Consider the following 23,579-nt stretch of genomic DNA (forward strand, 5'->3'; position numbering starts at 1 on the left):
ACTTGCTTCTTGCTGTTTTGAACCTTTGGAGAAAACTTTCTGCCCATTCATTTGGCATTTGACGTAGATTCGCCAAATTAGCCAAAGTGACTTCAGATTCAGTTTTGTAAAACTGAGCATGAAACAACTGTTCCAGTTGTTGCCATGTTTGAACGGAGTTCGCTGGCAAGTTAATGAACCAGGAGAAAGCTACTCCTGTTAACGAACTGGGGAAAAGTCTCATTTTATGGTAATCGGTTACATCACCACTTTGCAACGTGAATCGCCCTATGTGTTCCAGAGTAGACACCTCTCCTAAACCAGTAAACAGTGAGAATTCTGGCACTTTGTACCCTCTAGGCCATGGATATGCTTGGTCTACCCAATCAGGATATGGCTTTGTGTAAGTCGGTCTAATGACAGGACGCACCCCAAAGGTCATCTGATCCTGCACGATTTCCATAATCTGGTTCGTCAACATGACATTGGGATCGTATGGAATTCCTACAGGCTGATTAACCGGTTGATTTGCATGAGGTCTGATGTTTGGTTCTTGATTGGCAACAAAATTACCATAATTAGGGCTATTACCATTAGCCTGGACATCTACCCCCTCGTTACCACGTGGAATATTCTGTCCATTGTTTAGGACATTATCTCTCACGTTTGTATTACCCCCCAAGTTAGGCATACCACTACTACTACTTTGATTTGGTATTGTAGCACCTCCTTGGTTTGAAGTAGAGGGGCCAGCAAGTGGTTCTACCCCTTGACTTATATTTGGGACCGAAGGATTATGTCCTATGATCGTCCTAGTTTGAAAGTGACTTGTAAGAGGTATAGCCGGTTGACATATTTGGCCCATTAACTTGTTCATTGTTTCATTCAACGTCTTTAGTTGTTTGGCCATATTGTCATAGTGTGCATTACCACTTTGTGTAAATCTTTCCATATTATGAATACTTCGAAGATTTACCTGTTCAACGATGTCTTGCGTGAGTTCTCCAAGCAATGCACGCATGGTTCGAGGACTCAGCTCCGTCATTGGTTCGTAACAACTGTTACTGCTCTGATTTTATCCATCTGTTCGTGGAGAGGCATGTTGCTCCTCATATCGCTCGATTACAGACTGGATTCCTCCCTGACTTGCTCCTTCCTTGTCGGATCTCTGAGGCATATTGTTTCACCTTTTGCACCTTCAACACCTAACACCACCGTCCCACTAGGCGTGCCAAATTGTTTCGCGCGTGTTAATTCGCTAACAATTAAAGAGGATCAGACGATTGTGTAAGGGACGAAACCTTTTGAGACAAAATCCCAAAAAGGGGTGTTCCTTTTATTGGCGATGAACTTTACAATTGGAAACAGAAAACAACGTGCCTCCAAGAGGCGCAAGCACACGAGTTACAGAAAAGGAAGTGTTTAAGTCTAAAAGCTAAAGGAATGAAAATTACATATTCTCTGTTCGAGAGTTTTGGATTCGGTCCTTTGCTTCTAAGTTCTTTCTCCCTTTTATACTTCATAGGCGATCCCTTTGTGATTAACTGCTCTAAAAAACTGCTTGATCGCCCTATAACTACCCACTTTCTTTGTAGTGGCCATTTTGTCATGAAACTGTCCTTTTAACTGCTGCCATTATCTTGCATCGTTCAACCGCTTTCGATTGAACCCCTTGAGTCGTGGAACGTGGTAAGGTTACTTTAGCAACTGTCTCAATAACTGCATTTCTTGATAATCATAATGCGTTATATTTGTTGATAGCTTGGGTGACTTGAAAATTTGGGCGAGACTCCGGGCGACCGTATGCCACTCTATTCGTTCAGACTCTGAGCGACTTGCAAACTTGGGCGATGGCGTTACCGCACTATTGGGCCCCTTATTTGGGCCTTCACCTTGATTCGTTCAATTGGATTTCGTTCTTTGGACTATCTGATTTGGAGATCCTCCAATTGGGCTTTACTCTCTGTGCTGTTCGATTTGGGCTGAATTTTTATGTGTCAACAAAAGTGCTTATAAAAAATACAATTGAATTCTAACCTTCGTCTATTTTCTTTTGTTTATCTGTATTTTCATTTAATACTGTTATTATCTCTTCACATTAATCACATTTTTTATAAAGCACATTTTTTGGGTTAATTTATCGTTAACTAAATTCGAAATTTATAACATTGAGTTGAAGGAATGAGTACAATGCCTGCCTGCTATTTAATTTCGATGAAATCTTTCTTCCACCTAATGGTGAAGACCCAGGCAAACTCCAAATTGTAATATTCATGATCTGAATTCCAGTCAAGTCACTGTAATCTTCATCGATCACGGTAGGGATTACTCTGCTCTCTCCTTAGGGCGATTCGGAAACCAGGCATTCGTCCAAGCCAAGCCCATTCACGAGATCCTCATGAGTGGTATATGTGATAATGAGTTTGATAAATTTGGGTGATCATTTGAAAGACTTTGAGGGCCAATGAGATAATGATATGATAAGTTCGGTGACCATTCAATTTTCTTTTAAAGTTTAATGACCAATGAAAAACATCGTTCAAGGTTTAATAACCATTTGAATTTTTAACACAAAAAACATTACTATATTAAAATAATATTTTAAGTTGGGAGAAATATTTGGTCTCAAATTATTATTATTATTATTATTATTATTATTATTATTATTATTATTATTATTATTTTCTGCGTTTCATTACAGGTTTAATTATATAAAATTTTAATTGTTAATTTAATCAAAGTGAAAAAAGAATATTGCTAATCAGAATGATACGGGAATCGAGTAATTTTTTGAATTTTTTTATTAATTATAATAAATATGTAATGATAGAAAAAGGCCATGTTTTAGTAGATTGGTTCCCCCAAATACTTTATGGCATGACGTCAAAATTTAATATGATTTAAATTGGCTTCTTAATTTAGAAATTTACTTGCATTTGCATGCATAGATAATTAAGATGGCTAATATCTCCGTACAATTTATCGATGGATTTTTTTTTATATAATGATAAATATTTAACTTAAATCACCCAAAAAATAAACCTTAAAATGAATTGTATTTGAAAATAAAATAAAAATTATATGTAGCATGCAAATGACGTGGCAAGCCATTTTCGTGCCACGTTTCACAAATGACACGTGCTAACAAGTTGACATCTCAAGGTCACTACAAAAGAAAAATTACAATGCAGTCTTGAACAGACAGCATTAGCAATGGAGAAAGATAAAGAGCAAGAGAGAGATAAGGCGTACGGTGGCCGGAAACAACCACCTCCGTCGAATATATCTCCGATGAAACCGGTGACCAAGGAGGCGTACGGCGGCGGGATGTACGGCGAGGAAGTGGGGCAAGAAAAACAAGCAAGAAAGCCACCAGCCAGTGAGACTCAAAGTGCAGATGGGCCGGCGGAGGCCACCACCACCCAACCTAAGCATAAGCCCCCACCTTCAACCGGTGATCGTGACGTCGATATCACCGGCCAATCTTATATTCAGTAGCTTAATTATGTGATTTTTCTTGGGTTTTCTTTGTAATGAATTATTTTGTTTAATGTTTAATTAATTCAGCTTATTTTGGTGGACTATCTTTATTTGTACTTAACCATGAGAGTTTTATGGCCGCAAATTGAATTAGAAGGCTCTTCCAAAATATTTAAAAAAAAAAAAAATAAGTAATAGAACTCTCAATCTTGACTGAGAACTCGCCACCCTCAGAAATTAATAAATAATAATAATAATAAATTAAAGCTTCCCCATTCTTGTCTTCTCCTTCTTTTTTTTTTTTTTTTTTTGGGAAACCGTTGAAAATAAGATACGTTTCCTTGTTCATTCTCTAACCCCACTAGGCCGTAGTGTTTGTGTTTAAGTTTTGAATTTTAAATTCATTTTCGGTTTTCAATTTCGTGGGTCCATTATGAGATTATAAAAATATGTTTAATATATCTTTTCGATTTTATTTTTGCAAAATTATTATTTTTTATTTTTAGAGTTATCAATTTTATTTTCTAAATTTATTTTTCTTGAATTTAGTTTGTTAAAATTTTATCTAAATAAATTTTTTTCCACGTTTTAAGTGTTTTTAGAAATTTCATTAATAACATTCAAAAACGTCAAAAATACGTTTTAAGTTTTAAATTTTTTTATTGTTTCAAAAATGCATTTTTAGAAATGAAACACCTTTTTTTTTTTTTTTTTTTTTTTTTTTTTTTTTATTTTTTTTGCAAAACTAAAAACTAAAAATAGTTTGAAAATAACAAATCAAACGTACCAAACTTTGCAAAAATAGTTACAGTAAAGAATATTGTTATGTAATTTAGAGTTACTCTTCGTTCTAGACGTAATTAATTAATTAATTTTACATGTTAAATAATATTTGTATTTTTTATTTTAAAATTTCTAATCACATGACACTTCACACATACTTCACACATATTTGTATTTATATAAAAATATTTCTATAAACAAAAATAAATTTAACTAAATTAGCAGTATGAATAGGTTTGTCTAAATGTAGTGGTTCTATTAAGAATAATAATAAAAAATAAAAAATTATGCTCTCTATTTTCTCTTTCTCGTTTCTTATATTTTCTCACACATATTAATTATATTTTCCTTTTCCTATTATAAATTGAATTTGAATCATAACAAAGTTCAGATGAAATTTGAAGTCATCGTCTATTAATTCGGCATCGTTATTACGTAGATTGGTAGCAATTCTATTGTACATTGCATTGTTCAAATTTCACTTTTTTGCTATCTAAAATAACAACAAAAAATTTCATTTAGCTATTCCATTGAAATTAACCCACTAATTTAATTAATTTTACCTCACCAAATATTACCCAAATGTCACCAAAATTTTATAATTCTCATTCCGATCCATCCCTCAAAAATTCTCAATGGGACAGGCACAAAAAGGACTACCTCGGCCCCCTATGGCTATGACTAATTGGAACTCAATATATATTTTAAATCGACTCGGAAGCGAAGAATTCTTTCGAGTATAAAACGGGTACTAAATAAAATTCCTTAGAACTATAGAGAGTAAAGTTATGTATAGTGAACGATATTTAAGACATTTATTTTTTGTAATTCTATTGATTGAAATAAGAAATTAATAGCTCAAATAACAAATTCACACATAGAACCACTGTTGGAGTGATTAACTATTAATGCGTGTTTGATTGCAAGTATGAAATTTACATGAAAAGAAAATAAATAAATTAATTAAAACTTATTTACATGAAAATTGTCAACTAAATGTTTTTAATTGATTTAATTTTCAACATAATCAAATGCATCCTTAACGTCGTTACTCAATTATAAATTGACCTAAAATAGTTTGGGAAGACTAATGATGTTATTCCTTTGATTTCTATTACAAGGCACATAATTTGTAGTGATTAAATTTTTCCAAACATAAATATATATTTTATGCTACCATTTGATACTATTTTTGGTACAAATTTGAACTTTCCTGAGGCAGAAGTTGATATTACAGAAAAGCCAAAAAGGACACGTGGAAGATAGTCGAAACATTACCCATTGGCAATGCATACAATGTCGACCCTAATGTGCAAAGTGCAAATGACAAAATTTTAACTTCTTTTTCTTTCTTAACGCTATCTAATTTTGTCGGATACCTGACACAATTGCACAAAGGTATTAGAAGCAAGGACGAAACTGCAGAAACATCAGCCAATGATGCTGACAAACAAATGGCTTTACAGTCCAATTCGAATTTGAATGCTAGAAAAAACAAAAGAATGAACATAATGATGAACAAACAGGAGATCATTCTGTCATACAAGTTCAGCAATATCAAATAATGTCGAAAATCTTTCAGACCGCCTATGTTAACCACATTAACTATTGAAACCGGTTTCATTGTGACGGGGAAGATTCATCTGGTGGTTCATCTGTAGGCGGCGTAGAGCCAAAATCAAGATTCGGGTAGATTCCACGAGGTCTTTCCCTGGGTTGGATGGACAGCAACTGCGTCGAATCACCCACAACATCGGCCCATCCATAATGGGGATCAGCCCTTTAATAAGTAGAATGAATTGATTAATTTCAAGTATGTCACAGGGACAAATAACAGGGAAGCTATAATTTTATAAACAAATCTAAGCAGATCGACACAAGAAGAAGATAGAGCTATTGTAGATATACTGGGATATAGTGACTCACTCATAATAAGTTTCTTCATCTACCACAATATCCCAGCTTTCTCCAGTTGTGCTTTTACCGTACTTGTGCACTTTGCTGTCACACAAAAAAGTTCATCAAGTCCCATATCGATGAGCTGATTCTACAAACATCGTAGCATTTATTACTGGTAAAGTAAAAGTTACTTTGTATTTTCGAACATGTTTGGATAAGTAACTTTGCCCACTTGTAAGTAAAAAAAGTTGCTTTTTATGAAAATAACTCTAACCTCACTCAAAATAAGCAACTTAGTTTCAATTTTATGGTAGCAAGATGTATCATTGTGTGTGAATTTAAGCTTAGCCAGAGCATGCTGTTAAGTAGATACAGTTTTCTTTTATTAAGCATTGTCGTCAACGATGGAAGTGCAAGAAATATAATGAATTGTGAAGGGAGCTTGTTAGTTGCCAAAGGAACAAGTACCTATTTCCAAAGTGCTCTTCACCCCATGTCCTCGACCATCCTGTAATTTTGATAGAGAAACAGTTAAAATTTTGGAAGCAGAAATGCCATTTTTCAAAATTAAGCATTCTGAATGCTATCAGTTTCTAGCACTAATAATGATTACACAAAAGTGTGATTATGTTGTGATAGTATCTCAATGGTCAAGATTATATAATTCATGATTTTATAGAAGTCAACAAAACCACACATCTAATTCATTCAATTTTCTCACCAAGAAATCATGAGAACGACAATCAATCATCTCCAGTAGAAATCACAAAAAATTGACATAATTATTGTATAAGCTAAAAGTTTTGCCTTGAAATATCTGGTATGGGATATAAACTAGATTCAATTAGCAAGGGGTACCCACTCATACAGGTACATATACAACCATATGTACCTCCCCAAGTGTTCTACTGCCGTACCATATCTGCCAACCACTCTATGTTTGATCTACCATTTATATATATCTCCACGGATTTTTCCACTCTTCTATTCATTTTCTTGATCTTTTACAACGTTTAATGTACAAAGCTCGTATTTAGATAAAGTATACATTCACATCTGATAGTTTAACAACTCAAGAACCAGTTAGAAGAAATACACTATGTTTCGTATAGATTTTTGTAGATTATAAGCAGTGGGCCCATGAAATGTGTGATTAAAATGTGAAAAGTTGTGGATCCTACGGAATGTGTGGTTAAAAATGATTTATTATTATTATTATTTTTTTTTTTTTGAATTTCACCCCTCTCCAAATGAGACTCAAAGCCAGGTCATTGACTCGTTACAAATGATGTTTGGCCAGCTTAAATTATTAGCTCAGCTTTGATATGGATTAGATCTTAGTTGTTGTTGTTGTTGTTATTTTTTGAAAGTAAGTTCTTACTTTTTTATATGTAATATAAAGCATAAAATATATATCAAGCATAGAATGTCTCATTTCTTAGAATGTCTCATTTCCTGATAGGTTTACATTTCAACAGGCAAGTGATCATAAAGCAAAAGACTGCCATGCAATATAGTAAGGATTACACGTACTTTCACCACGGGGTGATACATGCCATGTCTCCCCTTGACGTGAACCAATGCCAGCAAAGAATTTTTCTTCCCACTTGTCTCCCCACTTGGTACCAAGTTCAGTCTCAGCCCATTTGTCTGTCCTGGAGATGAGCAAAACAAAACTTCAGTAACCTACAGAAGAAATAGCCAGTTCAAAATTTCCAGCAAGCCACTATTTTACTATCCACGCTATACGTTCAACAGTTCCTGTTTATGTTTTTCATGCAATCACAGTGATGAATGGGAACAAAAAGACACATCCTAAAAGTAGTTTTCACTTCAGCTAAAAGAAGTTCAGCATCAAGATTCACATAAGAGTTGTGCTCCTTCATTATTAATATGGAACTTTCTACCCACTGTGGAACAAAATTATGAAACAAAAAACACTTCCCTAGCATGGGTATTGGAAACCTTATAAATGGTCCAAAGACAATGAAAAATAAAAATAAAAAATAAAATAAAAATTGAAACGGTCATTAATGGGCAAATTTCTGAAGAGATTCTGAAGGTGCTGAGTAATTTAGCTGAGAGATTTCAATGTCGTTGTATTTTGACCTAGGTCCTGACCAATTAGAAAATAAATAAATAAATAGAAACATAGGGATGACGAGCTATATCGTGGAAGAAAGTGAAGAAAAGGAAAAGATACCATTTTAGGACTGATCCTCTCCCATCATAATGTTCTCCCCATTTTTCCCACCATGATTGTTCATTCAATCTACCATATTTATGTGCCCCTTTCTCAGTCCAGCCTTTCGCATCATATTTTTCCCACCTGTTTAGAAGGCATAAATTTTTAACCAACTTCAAGCAGATATCTTTTTGAATAGTTACTTTCTAATATAAGCATACTTTAGCTCAATATCTAACTTCTATTAATAAAAATAGAAGAGGAACGAGCAGAAGTATCCACAGAAGTATTAAGAGTTGGAGAATGATGGAAGAACACTGATGCAGGCTACTTTTTCAAATACAGGTTTAGCTTTAAGGCCAGTCAACTCCACATTCTACGCAAGATATAATATCCATGATGAACAAAAAATTACACATTTAAGTGAATCCAAATGGTAAGACAAAGTTGGCAGAATGTCTTGAATTCCGCACTCATAGAACCACAACTTAGCTTCTAATATCAGAGACACGAAACACAATCCTTTCTTCTTTCCGCTTTTGGAATATGATGATCTCATCTGATAGTGTTAACTAACCATAATAAATTAGTTGACACCGCTTGAAATAAGATTATCTCAACCTTTTGGAGCAGTAAAGATAGGTCATAAGGATATTCACTTCCAAGCAACACACTGCCATTAAAATGAACTGACTAGATATATCATACTGAATTCTTGCATGATAACACTAGAATAAATGTCAATCTCTTTTAGAATTTCGTGAACATATAATTCCCATTTTGTTATTTTAATCACCTGAAAAAATTAACCATTGTATGGTCTCCATAACCAGCACGGTATATTTTTCTCGGGTGAAATTTGAATCCCCCACCCAGCCAATCCCTGACTTACAAGTCATATCATTTTTTCTTCCGAAACTTCTAAAAATAGAGGTCCGGTTATTGTACTTAATCAGAAGAAATTCTATAGCAACCAAACCTTAAAGCAATAAAAAATATAATTTTTATTAGCAATATTGTAATCTACCCCCACCAAACCATGATTGTTTTCATTGTCTTTCAGTTTCACCAGACTTGAAGCTACAGATCTCTTCATACTTTTATGAAAAATACGACTTTGTTATGCTAATTTTGAGGTTGGACAAACAATAATGACTTCTCAGATGCTAGTACTGCCAAAAGCTTCTTCAAGTTTCATGATGTCCTACACACACACAACAATAAAAATAATAATAAGAAGAAATCCATCCCCTATCTCTTCCACACAGAGACAAAAATACAAAAAAAATAAAATAAAATAAAATTCATCCACTATCTCTACCACACAAAGACAAACAAAACCATGTTCAGGTTGGGTGGGAGCATTATTGTCAATAATACATTGGGAGAATGCATATTTAACCTCTTTGTTTCTTTCTTTCTCTCTTCACTTCCTTCCACCACCCACCTTTCACCTTAAAATTGACCCAAATTTTATGGGTTCAGCTACTCCTTATGTAATATATGCTTCATCAAGAATGGCATTTTAACTTCGTCGCACTCATGCAAAGCTATATCAGTAGTTCGGAGATAAAATATCAGTTGTCTTAAATGGTCACAAAGGAATATAATTCATTGAACCCTTGAAATAAATGTAATAAGTCAGCGTACCTAATGTCAATGCAAAACATAAAAGGAAGTAAAGGAATACTAACAAGTGCAAGCAAATGCACAGAGCATTGTTCTTCTTTAAGATTGTTCTCATCAAAATTCTTTGCACACTTATATCAAAAAAACATTCATAGAAACATCATATAATAGTAAGTACGCACAGTTTCTTTCCACTCTGAGGTGCCGTCATTGCTCTGACCACCCATTCTCGTCCATCTACATCGGTAACCATTTTCTCCAAGATCCTCCCCACTTTCTCGATACCAAGTACTGCCATCTTCATTGGTCCCAGATTCATTAACATTTTCATTTAACAAACTGATACCCCAGTCTTTCTCGTTTGCAATACCAGTATCTACGTAAAAGGAGTAGTAAGTACAACATACCTTGTTAGATTACACGTAAGAACCAATAATTAACATCATTTATATACATATGCACAATAAGATGCTCCTAGATAGTCCTATGGTAGTCTGAAATATGACATAATTAGAAAACCAAGCATAGGAATATACATTCATATTACCTCGTTTAGGAGGAGAATCACGAGACTGAGGACCTGAATTTCTTGGACTGCAGCGAGGAAAGAATTTATCTTGTTTTGAAATAAATCGAGGTCTGCAACATCAATAAAATTTTTAAAAATTAATAAACTCTGATCTGATATATATCTTGCCATTGCAATGGGGTACGAAATATTATTTTTTTATCTGTGAATTCTTATTCCCATATAAACCTTCTGAAAGACAATAGGTCACAGTCCTATCACTTATGCCAAGTATCCTAATCACAATCCTGTCTCCTAGGTACAAATTCATATAATTTCCCTCAATATTATGGCATCAAAACCACTCATACGCTACTCAAACATAGCCTTCTCCAACCTCAGATACCTGCCATGCACCCACTCGAAAGCTACTATTTATCAATCTTAACTATGTAAACTAAGGAATTATTAGAAGCTTTATACAGCAAAAATTCATGGAAACACCCCACTGGTTAAGTACAATATCTTTGTGTCAAAAATCGAAATTTCTTGCTTTTTTCAATCAATATAATCTCACACAATGCATCATTTTAGTCATATTTTATTGTCATTCTTTCTAATTTTTCATTTCCCCCTTGCTTTATTTTGGGTCAACACATAAGAGACACTTATGAGTATTTTCTTTCCTCTTCCTTATTGTTAAAATGTTCTATATATCTGATACATGCTAGACTTATTCAAATTCTTCAGTTTATCGGGAGAAGAAACCAAGACATATCCCAATTCTTCCGTTCTATTGCAAATAAACAAAACTTGGCAGTGCTAGTTACAAATTGATATTATGCATTCATATATTCCAAAGGTTATTCTCATACAGAGGAAAACAGTAAACAGAGCACGTTATCATCACAATCACTACTGCAAAGTCAATATCTTTTAGTTAGCAAGTTCACTATTTACTTGATTCCAATGCTTTGGAAAAATTCAGCTCTTCATGAGTAGAAATTAGCTCTCCTTTTAAAAGGGATAATCCACTTCTTCTTCTTTTACAGGAATAGTAACCTTTTGAACCTTTTGTTTAAGGAAAAGGGAACTTCTTTGTAGTTAACCAAAAGATAAAGAAAAATTGAATATATTAGAAGAAAAAGTAGAGAAAAATAAAAATAAAAATAAAAATAAAAATAGAAAACCTACTGAGGAGAAGCAAAGCGCATAGCGGGGGCCCGAACCACCTGAGAATTCTGACTCTTCTTCATGTCGAACCTCCAGTCCTCACACTTCTCCACATTATTGCCCGATCCTGTAGCCATCCGAATAGGAACAACAGAATCCGAACAGCAACACTTAACCACTCCCCAATCACTCGTCAACAGCCTCCTCTTCTTCCTCCGCATCTCCAAAACCCCATTCTTATCATTCAAAGTCGCCACGTCAGCTCTCCTCAGCCTCAAATTAAACGGCATCGTAAATCCCCTAGAAGTTGCAGCAGTCGCCATATACTCTTTTTTTCACAAGAATGCCATCAACCAAAAAATCAGTGCAGAAACTTCAGTTGACTAAACCCTAGATTCTAGATATTTCTCCTTGGTTTTCTTGGTGGGATTTCCTATTTTCGAAATAAATACGTAGAAAATCAGCAGATTAATCAAAAAGAGTGAAAGTGAGAGCAAGGAACGGCAGGCATTGGTAGAGAAAAAATCCGAGAGAATCTGTGTTTGGTTTGGCAGAAAGATTTCACTCTTGATTTGAAGTTAATCAATCTGCTGATCATGCCCTCAATGATACATATATATAAACACGATTTGTACATGTATGAAATATAGATTGTATATATTCTTGACTACACTGGTAAATTGCAGAGGGAGTTTGTGAATTGTGAAATGGGTTACGGTAGCAGTGATAGGAGAATGAAACAAAGGGCGCAAATCCCAGGACTGAAGCGACACGTGAGCAGAGCAGAGAGGAGGAGGAGGGGGATGTGGGCCCAGATTTTCAGATTTGAATCCAGACTACTGTTCCTGATTTTCCACGTGGCATTTTATGATTCATCGACGATATCGGTAAGTGTCATTCACCAACTCATCATAAATCTCAAGAATTTCTTTTTTTTCCCCCAAAAATCATATGCTTAGACGAATTTTGTTATTTTTTATTTCTTCCACGTCAGGAGGGACCGTTTCAATCCAATTATTTTCTATAGTAAAGCTATACGTACAAAATAATTTTCATAGAAGTGCTATAGAAATTCAAACTGAAGGGCACGTGTCAGGTGAAAAAAAGCCAAGAACAGTTAGTTGGAGAAAATTATTAGAAAATTTATTAAATTACTTATGTTTTTGTCTTAATTTTCGGGTTCATTACGAGATATCAAATGAGATCGAAATATTACATTCTTAATATTATTTTGAAGTTCTCAAGGCCTAGTATTTTACGTCGTTAACGGTGCGTGAAACGGCCAATGGTAGCAAATATTACTGCGCGTCAAAGTAGGTCTTTTCAAACTAGTATTTCAAGAATTTCGATAACAAGTTAACTTTAAAAATTTTTCGACGATTCTACGCTAGTCGAATCCATAAATTTTCTATATTCTCTTAAACCTCATTACGAGAACTATATAATAGACACATCAAATTATCCAAATGAATATCGAAAATAATTAAACGTACATCAAACGTGTGTGTTAAAAATACGTATAACTAGTCTTTTTTTTTTAAAAAATAATTATTTTATTAATATTTATTATTTTTTAACTACAAATTTTTCAATATAATTTATATCATTTTATTAAAAAAAATAATGTGATAATGAAAAAATAAAAATAAGAAAAAAGTTCCTAAAATTAATTTTTTTAAACATTAATAAATGTTTGATGTACATTTAACTATTTTTTCAAACAAAAAAAAAAGTTCCTAAAAATGATCAAATTTTTTATATATAAAAATTTGTCAGATGTAAAATAATCAGGATGAAAAAAAGTAGCATAATAATTTATAACACATAAATTATAAAGTAATAATAATTTTATTAGGAAATTTTACGTCAAAAAAATGGCGTCATACCAAATAATTTTTTTTAAATAAAATGATGTTGAAAAATTGCTGTGAAAAAATAATGAACATTAATAAATTAATTGATTTTATTTTTTAAAGAAAAACGAGTTATACGTATTTTTTAACAAACACGTTTGATGTACGTTTAATTATTTTCAATATTTATTTAGATCATTTGATATGTTTATGATATAGTTCTCGAAATAAGCTTTGAAAAAATATAAAAAATTTATGGATTTGACTAACGTAGAATTGTCGAAAAATTTTTAAAGTTAGCTTGTTATTGAAGTTTTATAAATACTAGTTTGGAAATGCCTACTTTGACGTGTCGTAGCATTTGCTATGATTGGCTGTTTCGCGCACTATTAACTACGTGAAATACTAGGCCTTGAATACTTCAAAATGATATTAAAAATGTAATATTTCGATCTCGTTTGATATCCCGTAATAAGCCCGAAAATTATGACAAAAACATAAATAATTTAATGAATTTTCTAATAATTTTCTCCAACCAACCGTCCTTGGCTTCACCTTTCACCTAACACTTGCCCTCCATTTTGAATTTCTGTAGCACTTCTATGAGAATTGTTTTGTACTTGTAGCTTTACTCTATTTTCTAATAATGTATCTGAGAATAATAGATTTATGGTTAAAAAATAAGAAAAAAATTTGAATTTACGTATAATATTATTTTATTAAAGAGTCCGTAGTTGATAAGAAATGAGAGAAAATATATGTTCTAAAAAGAATGGATCAAACAAGGGTTGAACATTTGGAGAAATTTGGGCCATCAAGCTTTAATTTATCTTAATTGGACGGTTAAACTTAACTTCAATTTCTAATTTCACCGTTATGTCATATTCTATTACATATTCTCTCCATACTAATGAAGAAAAATATGTTTCACTTCAAATTTGTACTCCACGGCAAGTTGAAATTTTACTTTATAAAATTAGACATGCGATGATCACATGATGTTATAGCAAATAAAACGATTTTTGTCTCAGAACTGATTGTGCATGTATAACGAAAGTTATAACATGGTTACTTCGTTGTAAATGTTGAATACTAACTTATTGATCGGATATTAATTTGAGGACCAAGAGTGTTAACCATATCTTCAAAAAATGCCTAGCTATTTTTGGTTGACGTGAATTTTCTTCCATAGAGAGATGCCGTTTTCTTGTGAGTAAGTAGCTTACTTATAGTTTGTTAAACGACACAACTAATTTAGCAATGATTTTTGGTAATTTTAAGTTCACGAGCTTTCTTCTAGAGCATTATATATGATATATTAAATGAACTACTATGAAATATTTACGTAGTCGACTGTAGTTACAATCAAAATAATTTTGGAACACGTACCCAAGAAAACTCAACCAATTCATCCACTATGGTTTTCAATATAAAAAAGAACAACTTGATCCCTAAATTTATAAAATAAAACAACTAATCCTATTAACAAAACTATTCAATTATTGTAAATCGTCAAGTAGCTTGAGCTCATGTCCGATAGTCTCAAGTAAAATTTGTTTTAACGAAATTGTAGAACAATTTACCATAAATTTAGACAGTTTAAATAACCGACGAAGCTACACAAAATGTCTTCAATTTGAGTACTAAAACCCCCGTTTGACCCCCATTATCTGAAATTGAAAATGGGGGGAATAATATTTTTTAGAAAAATGAGCGGTTGAAAAAGAAGGAAATTTTTTCGATTTACGTGTAATATTATTTTATGGAAGATTGTGTGATTGAAAATAGGAAAGAAAAAAATATAATGTAATGTATTTGAATTTAATATAGATCAAACGGGGGCAAAGTTTCAAAAAGGTAAATCAATTTTTTATTTTTATTTTTGAATTGAGATTAAGAAAAGTAAGAGTATATGCCAAGTTTTCTTTGCCATTCCACGTGTCAACACCAGGTTGATTGATCCTTGTCAGAGATTCATGGATAAGATGAAAATCTTAGAAACTTACGTGTCAAACAGAAGATGACAAGGCATTCTTGGTCAAAAATAATACCACGTGGATCTAAAGTTTTAGACGTAAGGTTTCTGCCACTGAACGAGCAAACCAAAAAAAACCAGAATTCCTCATTCTTGTGCATTTGGATAAGATCAATGTCACCTCACTGACCAACAACATTTTCCCCTCTCTTGGTTGAAATTCATCACAAAATGATAATCTTAAATCCACAAAAAATCATTGAGAGTTTGTGCTAAAATTTCTAATCTCAATCCAAAAGATAAGAAAAGGATCTCGAATTCTTCTACTTTTTATAACATGTGACACATTATTAATATTGAATAGTACTACAAAAAAATAAAAATAAAATTCAAATCTTGTTTATCATATTGTTTAGTCTAATTTGCATTAAATTTGTCATTAGAGTGCCTTTCTTTTACCATCTGTGAAATTATAAATCTGTTTGGCAAAATTTTGACTTTTACTTCTATTTTTCATAGAAAAATTCATGAGAAAGTTATCTAAGATCATCTTCATCTAAGCTCGATAAAATACATCCAAAAAGTAATCCGAACATGTTCAAAAGCAATTTCTTAATCTAAAACGAAACTTTTGACCTTCAAAACTCCAATGACGGCACTCAGGTGATAATGTTTGATTCGCAAGACATGGAGGAAAATGTACGTGTATACTTGCATACTATGATGGCATAGAACAAAAACAAATCAATAACTAGTTGTTTTGTTGTTGATCTCTTCTATCTTCGATTTTGGATGAGATGAGTATGTCCGGACTAACAATGACTATTGTGTGCTAACGAACCGATCTGCAACAAGTTCCGATGAATCATGACCGTGAATTCAAGGGACACAATACAAGTTGAGTCTTCCATGTGCCACAAGTTCATAAGAAGCCAATCCAACTGGCATAAAGCCACTTGGTAATACCAACAGGAAAGGTTGAAAAAGTTCTTACATGATGTTATTCTAGATTTGAAATACAATACTAAGCACTATAATCTTCTTATACATAATCTTCTTATACAATTCATCCTATCAGAACTTCAAAATAATTATGATGTTCAAGAAAGTATTGCAACAAATAAATGGACTACGACTAACATTCTATAAAGCAAGCAACGCTTGTGTCTTTATAAAGCACCACGTCGCATGTACATTGAATACAAGACCATTTTTCTACGTAATATATAAATGACTATGAGAAGAAAATGCATTTGTTGTTGAAACTAATCTTTCATTAAAGAGAGAGAGAGAAGAAGAAGAAGAATAAGTTGTTTCGTGCCCATCAAGGAGAACTTCTCCAAGTCTTGAGATAACATGACATTAGATGGTTCCAGTCAGAACTCAAGCTCATAACCAGATTATTTATATAGGGACAAGTAGATTATTAGATAGTTTAATATTAAATTAAAAAATAAAATAATTTACATAGGCCACCAATATCTCCCAGGTCTCTCTATGTCAAGACCAAAAACTTGGCTCGCTCAAACTATCTAAAAACAATCTGCCTAAAATAAGTTAACAGAATGTATATGCCTCCAGTTAGTAGATGGTCTCACCATGTTTCCTCAAAACTGTTTGGCTGAGCCTTCTTACTCTGTTGCAGCCACCACTGCTCTTTTTGCTAAATCCTCCATTGTAATCACAAAAGAAAAGGGTCCTCGTACTCCTTGAAGGTTGCATTTTTACCTCTAAGAAAAGTCGAGTGTAATATAAAGTATGTTTTCTGAACAAAATTTGCTTTCTTCCACAAGACAATTCACCTTGTTGTACAAGTACTAGGGGCCGAAATTTCCAAATGGAAAGGGCACCCATGAATTTATTCAATCCGAAAGCAACTCATCCAACTCGAGCTCCTCGTCCAAGCTGGCTTCATCATGCGAGTCTTCTAGTTGCTTATTACTTGTATCGTCATCATCTTCAGGATCAGACCATTCCCGTTCATTGTACATGTTTTGATCTTTAACAACTACATCCACATTTCTCTTGTCTGGAACAGATACCATACCAAGTTTTGGTGGACCTGGTCTCATCTTTGCTTTAGCCTCGGAATCTTCACAGATGCAGGCAGTTGGGTATTCATGAAATTCCCCCCTCCCTGGCTTCATCTCATCTGGCTCTCCCATAAAACCTCTTTGAAATGTACGAACATTAGAAGCGAATTCCCCCCAAGTCATGTTATTACGGTTCATGAACAGCTTGTATAATTTTTTAGCATTTGGACGAATTGTAGGTTTATGACCAAAATATCTCCTGCAAACGTCAGACATAAACTCAGTCATGAGCAACTGAAAATTATGATGCATTCCACCAAAAGTTAGGCCGGAAAGAAAATAGAAAATAGAAACTAGAAGCATATACCTTCTCCCTGCTATGATTTTTGCCATATTTCCATTGTTATTTGTGACAAATACATCACTTTCGTCACACACTATAAAGTCTAATGCAGCCATGCGAGCGGAAAATGCAGAAAATGGTTCCAACTCCTCCTTCGTTGATATTGTTTCTTTAGAATAGAAGTAAGGGAAAAGTGCCTTTAAAGGGGCCAGTTTTTCTTCCCCTTTATATACTTCTCCAGATGCCACATATATATGAGTATCTCTCCCGTATCCAAGTGCTCTTAGCATCAAACCAACTTCCTCAGGAGTAAGAGGGCATCTTCCTTGCCTCCTCCCCCTATCTGGATTACTATTCTGCAAATCGAACCACAATATATCTCATATATGCTTTCATATTTCCTGTTAAATTATATAACTTTTTGTGAGACTGGATATACAAATGAGCATGGTTCCTCTTCCTGCACACGAGGAGGAGGACTCAAATACACATTCAGACTCAGAAATATTATTCAAATCCAGCATTAAATCAGGAAAAAATTTGTTTGCGTAACTTTGTTATTCCAACAGGCGACAGCACATTGTGGTGATTGTCCTGGTACTTTGTAAACTACACACGATTACAAAACACCTTTCAAATACATCCCCTTAAATAAATATCTTATATTGCTTAATGGTTCAAACAGTCATTGCATCTCATATCCTCATTCAAATAGAAAACCTCGAAGTTGTTTGCAGCATTAATTTATTCCTTGAACATCCACCTTTTCCCGCTATCAAGAGCTCATCTTAACATGCCAAATGCAGAAAATTAAAGAAATAGCAAGGACGTGGAAAAATCATAGATGCTGGAAGTGTAACAACGATGACCGACCTCACCAACATATCTTTGTTATTTCAAATATATATCACAAGCGTCACTCAATCTGATTTACATAATTTGAACTTCAAAAATAATATATGAATACTTACATGTAATGTTTTCCACCTCCTCCGTAATTTACCCAGTTCCCTCTTCTCCTTATCTCCTCCACCATAATAACATCCAGAGAATGCAAGCATATCAGGTTCAAACCTGTAAACAGGAAATCCTACTTGAGGTACTTTCTCATCTTCATTATTCTTTGTTAAAACAACATATTAAGCTAAAGTCTTCCTTGTTAAAACAACAAATCAAAGAACAGACTTTCTTGTTAAATCACCATATTAAGGAACAGCGTTAAGCTGGGTAAGATCAGCTAATTAAAGCCAAAACTCGTAGAACCGCAGAATATTCTTACACAATATATAAGATGACAAAGTGGGTTCAATTAATTATCAAAACAAAGCAAATCTGTTTGTCAGCAAATACCTTGTACCAAACAGGAATCTGTCTTATGAAATTACGCTTCAAAGAGAAGTGAAGGGCTAGAAATAGAAATCAGAAAAAAATAGAAGCAAGGATCATCTCATTACCTTAGGTGAAGAGCAATATAACGCTTGCTCTTGATTCTCATTTTCTTCACTAATTTTGCTCCCATTTCAAGGATAGGGTTAGTGAACTTCAAAGCATGGTAATTGACTCGGCATCTAAGCTTTTGCAGATCTGTCTTCAACCTATTAGAAAGTCTATAGTCAAATTTTGACAACTGAACAGCCTGTCACGAAAGTATACCATACATTACTAGCTTGGAACAACAATAATCTAATAACAGAAAAAAGTAGAATATAGTTAAGAGTAGAGAATTTTAAAAGGTCCTAATCCCAGAACAAGAACTAATTCAATTATATTAGTACTTGGCATAGTTTCTTTTATGTAGGTCATCAACACAAAAAACCGTTGTTTAACTTTTAGATAAAATGAAAAAAACCAACAGCTCTGCATGATTACCTATCATAACTTGAATGTGGGAACTAGGGAGGCAGAAAATGAGGGTTGGTATTGACATGGGAACTGCAAAACCTTTTGGGCCAAAATTTTAACAAAACTATGCATCTCTGATAGTATAACTCAAACACAAAATAAATAATAGTCATCAATAGTAGAGTGACACCATATTAAGGCATAAGTCACGGTGAGAACATCAATTAACTGTGATACTCCTCCTAGTAATCAAAACTAAATGTTGAAATAAGAAAGTACTTAAGAGGCCGGGTGGATGGAAGTTAATTCCGGTTCCAATAAGACAACAGGAAGTGGCTCTTAAATGGGTTCCACATCATTATGTCAGTTTTCTACTTTCAGATTTAACTCCATTTCTACTATCTAAATAGATGAACTTCATTTCCTAGAGACTATTTATATGATAAATATGTAAAACAGTTCAAAGTCTTCAATCTTCAAATGCTCCTAAATTTGAAGCAGTATCATGTTAGCATAGAAGCAGTACGCCTCTGTGTCAGAGCTCTCTCCTTACGTCACAGTTTAGAAATCAACACAAAGAGCTGACACCCACAAATGCCATACAGTGACACAATTATGTTTGAGAAATGGCATCAATCTCAATCTCTTGGTCATTCACATTTATAACTAAAATTTATACATGAGAAACATTTAATTGACACATGATAATTGGACACAAAAATATTGTAAGTTCCAACATTTTCATTGTGCATCTATATGCATAACAATGGTGTATCTTCCAACTGAAGTATATAACAGAAAAAGAGTTTATTTTAGGTTAAAATTTTAAGCAATCCACTAGCTTACATGCTTCTTTGTAAGTACAGGCAATACACGCTTAATATAGCATCCTTCATTGCACTTTCGTGGAACTCGCATGTTATGTGGAGTCCATATCTGCCCTCTCTTTGGTGGAAGCTCTTTAATGATTTTGACATCTTCTGCTAGATATGATATAAACCAATCAACGTTGAAGATATCCGAAAAGTTGCTGCAGAAGAAAGAAACATTATGAGCCAAGACAAAACCATTGCATTGTTAAAGCTTAGTCAAACAAATTTTCCAAGAATTTACCTATCATCCTTCCAGAAAGATCTTTTGTCCAGCTTTGGGACAACAAGAGTAGCATTCAGGATGCGAGCAGCAACAACAGAATCAGTTATCTACCGAATGATACGCAACTTAAGATTTAGAACTTAGCATCAAGATCATTAGTATACTTAATACATTTGTAGGAAAGAAATGAAACGGTCTACTAAGATCGACCATTATATATACCTTTATCTTTCTCGAGAATCAATGCCTAAAAGCATTCACCAAAAATAGAGGACATATGGTTAAGGACAAAAAGCAATTTACAAGAACTACATTTCAGCATATAACGCTTCAGATATAATATAACACCTAATGAATGGTAAGGTGTACTGTACAATGCTACAGTAGTTTGAGCCACATTATTTTCACAAAAATGCATTTTTGAATAGTGTAATGATGGGAAATGTGTGATTAAAAAATAAGGAAAGTTTTTGGATTTGTGTGTAACATTATTTTATTGAAGAATGTGTGGCTGAAATTATATCAAATCAATATTTAATAATGTACCTTTTTCCAAATAATATGGATCAAATGGGGCCTAAGAAGGTAACAATGAACTAAAATCTTATTTATTATAGCGTAACATACAAAACATGGACCAAGTGTATATCTTTGCTAACCATGGAGAGAAGGAATTATAGAACAAAAGCTACCACAAGTTCCATTATCTATGAATGACCAGGAAAAATCCAGCTTTATCAAATAATTGTAAACGTGAATGGTTCCAACATGACATGTTCAATGCATGCAATATACAGTAGCATGACTGACTATGTTCATGATTCATCTCTAGCATTTAGGATTTGATAAGAAGGTGACGAAATGCTAAAATGTGAAAGTAGAATGAAATATCACCTGTGAAAGTAGAATGAAATATCACCCATCTAAAAAGCATCCTACTTCAAATCCACTATGTAAGCATTTACCATTATAATCACAACTCTACAGCATTAGTGTGAATATGAGTGTGAAAGTTGATTGTTAATATGTTGTAAGTTTCCTAGTTCTAACAATTAGGAGTTGAATTCAATTGTGCACAAAATGACAATAAAGTCTTAACCTCTGCATAATCAATTAACCACTCTCAAACAAGAAGGAGAAGAAATTATAAGGCAATTTTCCCTTCCAATAGGTAGATAGATGGTCATCAAAGATTCATAAACTCCTCCATAAAAAATGAATGAGAGAACATGTATTCAGGAAAACATACCCCAGTTCTTTGTTGGTTTAAACCTCCACTGGTTGCAATTGCCAGGTAACGATTAGGCTGTGTGACGTCTTCAGATTCTATTATTGGAACAGCAATATTTGGCCAATGTTCAGTAAAATGATCAATTGAAAGCGAAAGACAGACTAAAATCTCAATCAGCAAAATGCATTCAAAAATCAACAAATAAAACCTAAAAACAACAGCATAGAAGCGCACCAAATTATATACATATATGCATGTATGTGTCAAATGAGAAAGGAACCTAAAAGCCGTAATAAGGGTCACGCACTTGCGAATTTACTGCTTGCATTGCTGCATCCATTGTAAAATTGTGCGTTTTCTGAACTCCAAATATCACGATCATATACTCTTCCATTGATCTAGATCCTCATCACCCAATTCATATATCGTTTAGAAAGATATAAAACCAAGATGCAATCAACTAAATTCAAACAATTAAAACAAAAGGAAACAAATTCAGATGAAACCCTTACCGGCACACGAAAAACTGGCATTTCGTTCGCTTCATTAACGTCATAATTCCTCTAAAAAAAAAAAAAAAAGGAAAAAAGAAGTAGAACCAATGTAAAAATGCATTTTCACATTAAAAAGAACCCGTCATTCCATGACATAGCTGAATAAATGAATACATTTGAAAGTGAAAAAAACAGATACCGAGAAATAGTGTTGAGAGCGATGGAGGAGATCATTGTGGACAGGAGAAGGCGCGAAGAAAGAGAGGAAAATGAAGAGAAGGAGAAGAACCGAGGAAATGGCGGCGATGGCTGGGATAAGATACCGCACACGGCTGTAGTACTGGTGGCGCCGCCGTGGGATAGCCATGTATGATTGGCGCGAATATTGATTGATTATTAATTTCTCTAACAGCATGGAAAAGAGTACATAATTACAACTAAGGAAAAAAAAAGGAAGGAAGCTCAGATTTGAATTAATTGAAATTTGGCATTGAAACCAATTTCAATAGCGACAAAGATTCCAGAATTCATCTAATGAAATTTCAGGCGCCAATTCTGTTGGGACAGGTTGTTGGAAGACGATGAGCCGACCAGTTAAATCCGGGAGGGACGCCCTGATCACATGCTGTGCACGTGTTTGTAGTTGATGAAAATGTTTCTTGTTTTAGGTACATTTACTTGAGGCAAAATTGCATTTCAACCTTGAAAAAGAAAAGAAGAGCGTTTTGGTTTTGACTTTCTTCCTTATACATACCGTCAGTTTCCAACAACGAAAATTATTTACATTTTTATTGAATTGTCACATCATATGGTCCATAATTGGCAGATCACGAAAGAACGATGGCATAATGGTAATCTTGGTCGTAGGTTTGCCACCTGATGCTATCAAAAATCGTACATGTTGATTTTTCGAGTTTGACGATTTTGAGTGAGTACGATCGTAGTCTTTCGGTACCTGAAACAAAGGCAATGAGGTATGTTCTCATCGCCCCTCCGATACTTAAGTCAGAAAGGGAATTATATGCCTGAGACTATAAACTGGAGAATAATCAGAACGTACCTGGATAATGACCCATG

General features: G+C 33.7%; 3 protein-coding genes across 5 annotated transcripts; 1 reads left to right on the forward strand and 2 right to left on the reverse strand.

Moving 5' to 3' along the window:
• The first annotated feature begins 3,192 nt into the window (after positions 1 to 3,192).
• On the forward strand, positions 3,193 to 3,550 carry LOC111393118. The gene has a single exon (XM_023018513.1). It carries the CDS (start codon positions 3,193 to 3,195, stop codon positions 3,475 to 3,477), a length of 285 nt encoding a protein of 94 aa, XP_022874281.1. The 3' UTR covers positions 3,478 to 3,550.
• A 2,093-nt stretch (positions 3,551 to 5,643) lies between these two features.
• LOC111393119 lies at positions 5,644 to 12,371 on the reverse strand. The gene is made up of 13 exons (XM_023018514.1): positions 11,658 to 12,371; positions 10,503 to 10,594; positions 10,107 to 10,331; positions 9,707 to 9,780; positions 9,500 to 9,530; positions 9,137 to 9,305; positions 8,948 to 8,999; positions 8,643 to 8,702; positions 8,345 to 8,532; positions 7,675 to 7,796; positions 6,610 to 6,649; positions 6,169 to 6,243; positions 5,644 to 6,022 (listed from the first exon to the last, which is right to left on the reverse strand). Exons 1-13 carry the CDS (start codon positions 11,957 to 11,959, stop codon positions 5,863 to 5,865), a joined length of 1,590 nt encoding a protein of 529 aa, XP_022874282.1. The 5' UTR covers positions 11,960 to 12,371; the 3' UTR covers positions 5,644 to 5,862.
• Positions 12,372 to 16,066: 3,695 nt separating this feature from the next.
• LOC111393880 (O-fucosyltransferase 16-like) lies at positions 16,067 to 23,533 on the reverse strand. 3 transcript variants are annotated; one of them, XM_023019647.1, is made up of 10 exons: positions 22,702 to 23,533; positions 22,521 to 22,571; positions 22,316 to 22,406; positions 22,027 to 22,103; positions 20,796 to 20,827; positions 20,529 to 20,712; positions 19,295 to 19,476; positions 18,812 to 18,914; positions 17,865 to 18,196; positions 16,067 to 17,756 (listed from the first exon to the last, which is right to left on the reverse strand). In XM_023019647.1, exons 1-10 carry the CDS (start codon positions 22,915 to 22,917, stop codon positions 17,327 to 17,329), a joined length of 1,698 nt encoding a protein of 565 aa, XP_022875415.1. In that variant the 5' UTR covers positions 22,918 to 23,533; the 3' UTR covers positions 16,067 to 17,326. The 3 variants fall into 3 exon arrangements, with proteins under 3 accessions (XP_022875415.1, XP_022875414.1, XP_022875413.1); XM_023019645.1 differs by having other exon boundaries at positions 16,068 to 17,756; positions 20,796 to 20,884; positions 22,702 to 23,532; XM_023019646.1 differs by lacking the exon at positions 22,521 to 22,571 and having other exon boundaries at positions 20,796 to 20,884.
• Between the last annotated feature and the right edge of the window lie 46 nt (positions 23,534 to 23,579).

This window comes from Olea europaea, chromosome 4 (assembly GCF_002742605.1).
Source record: "Olea europaea var. sylvestris chromosome 4, O_europaea_v1, whole genome shotgun sequence".
Classification (NCBI taxonomy): domain Eukaryota; kingdom Viridiplantae; phylum Streptophyta; class Magnoliopsida; order Lamiales; family Oleaceae; genus Olea; species Olea europaea.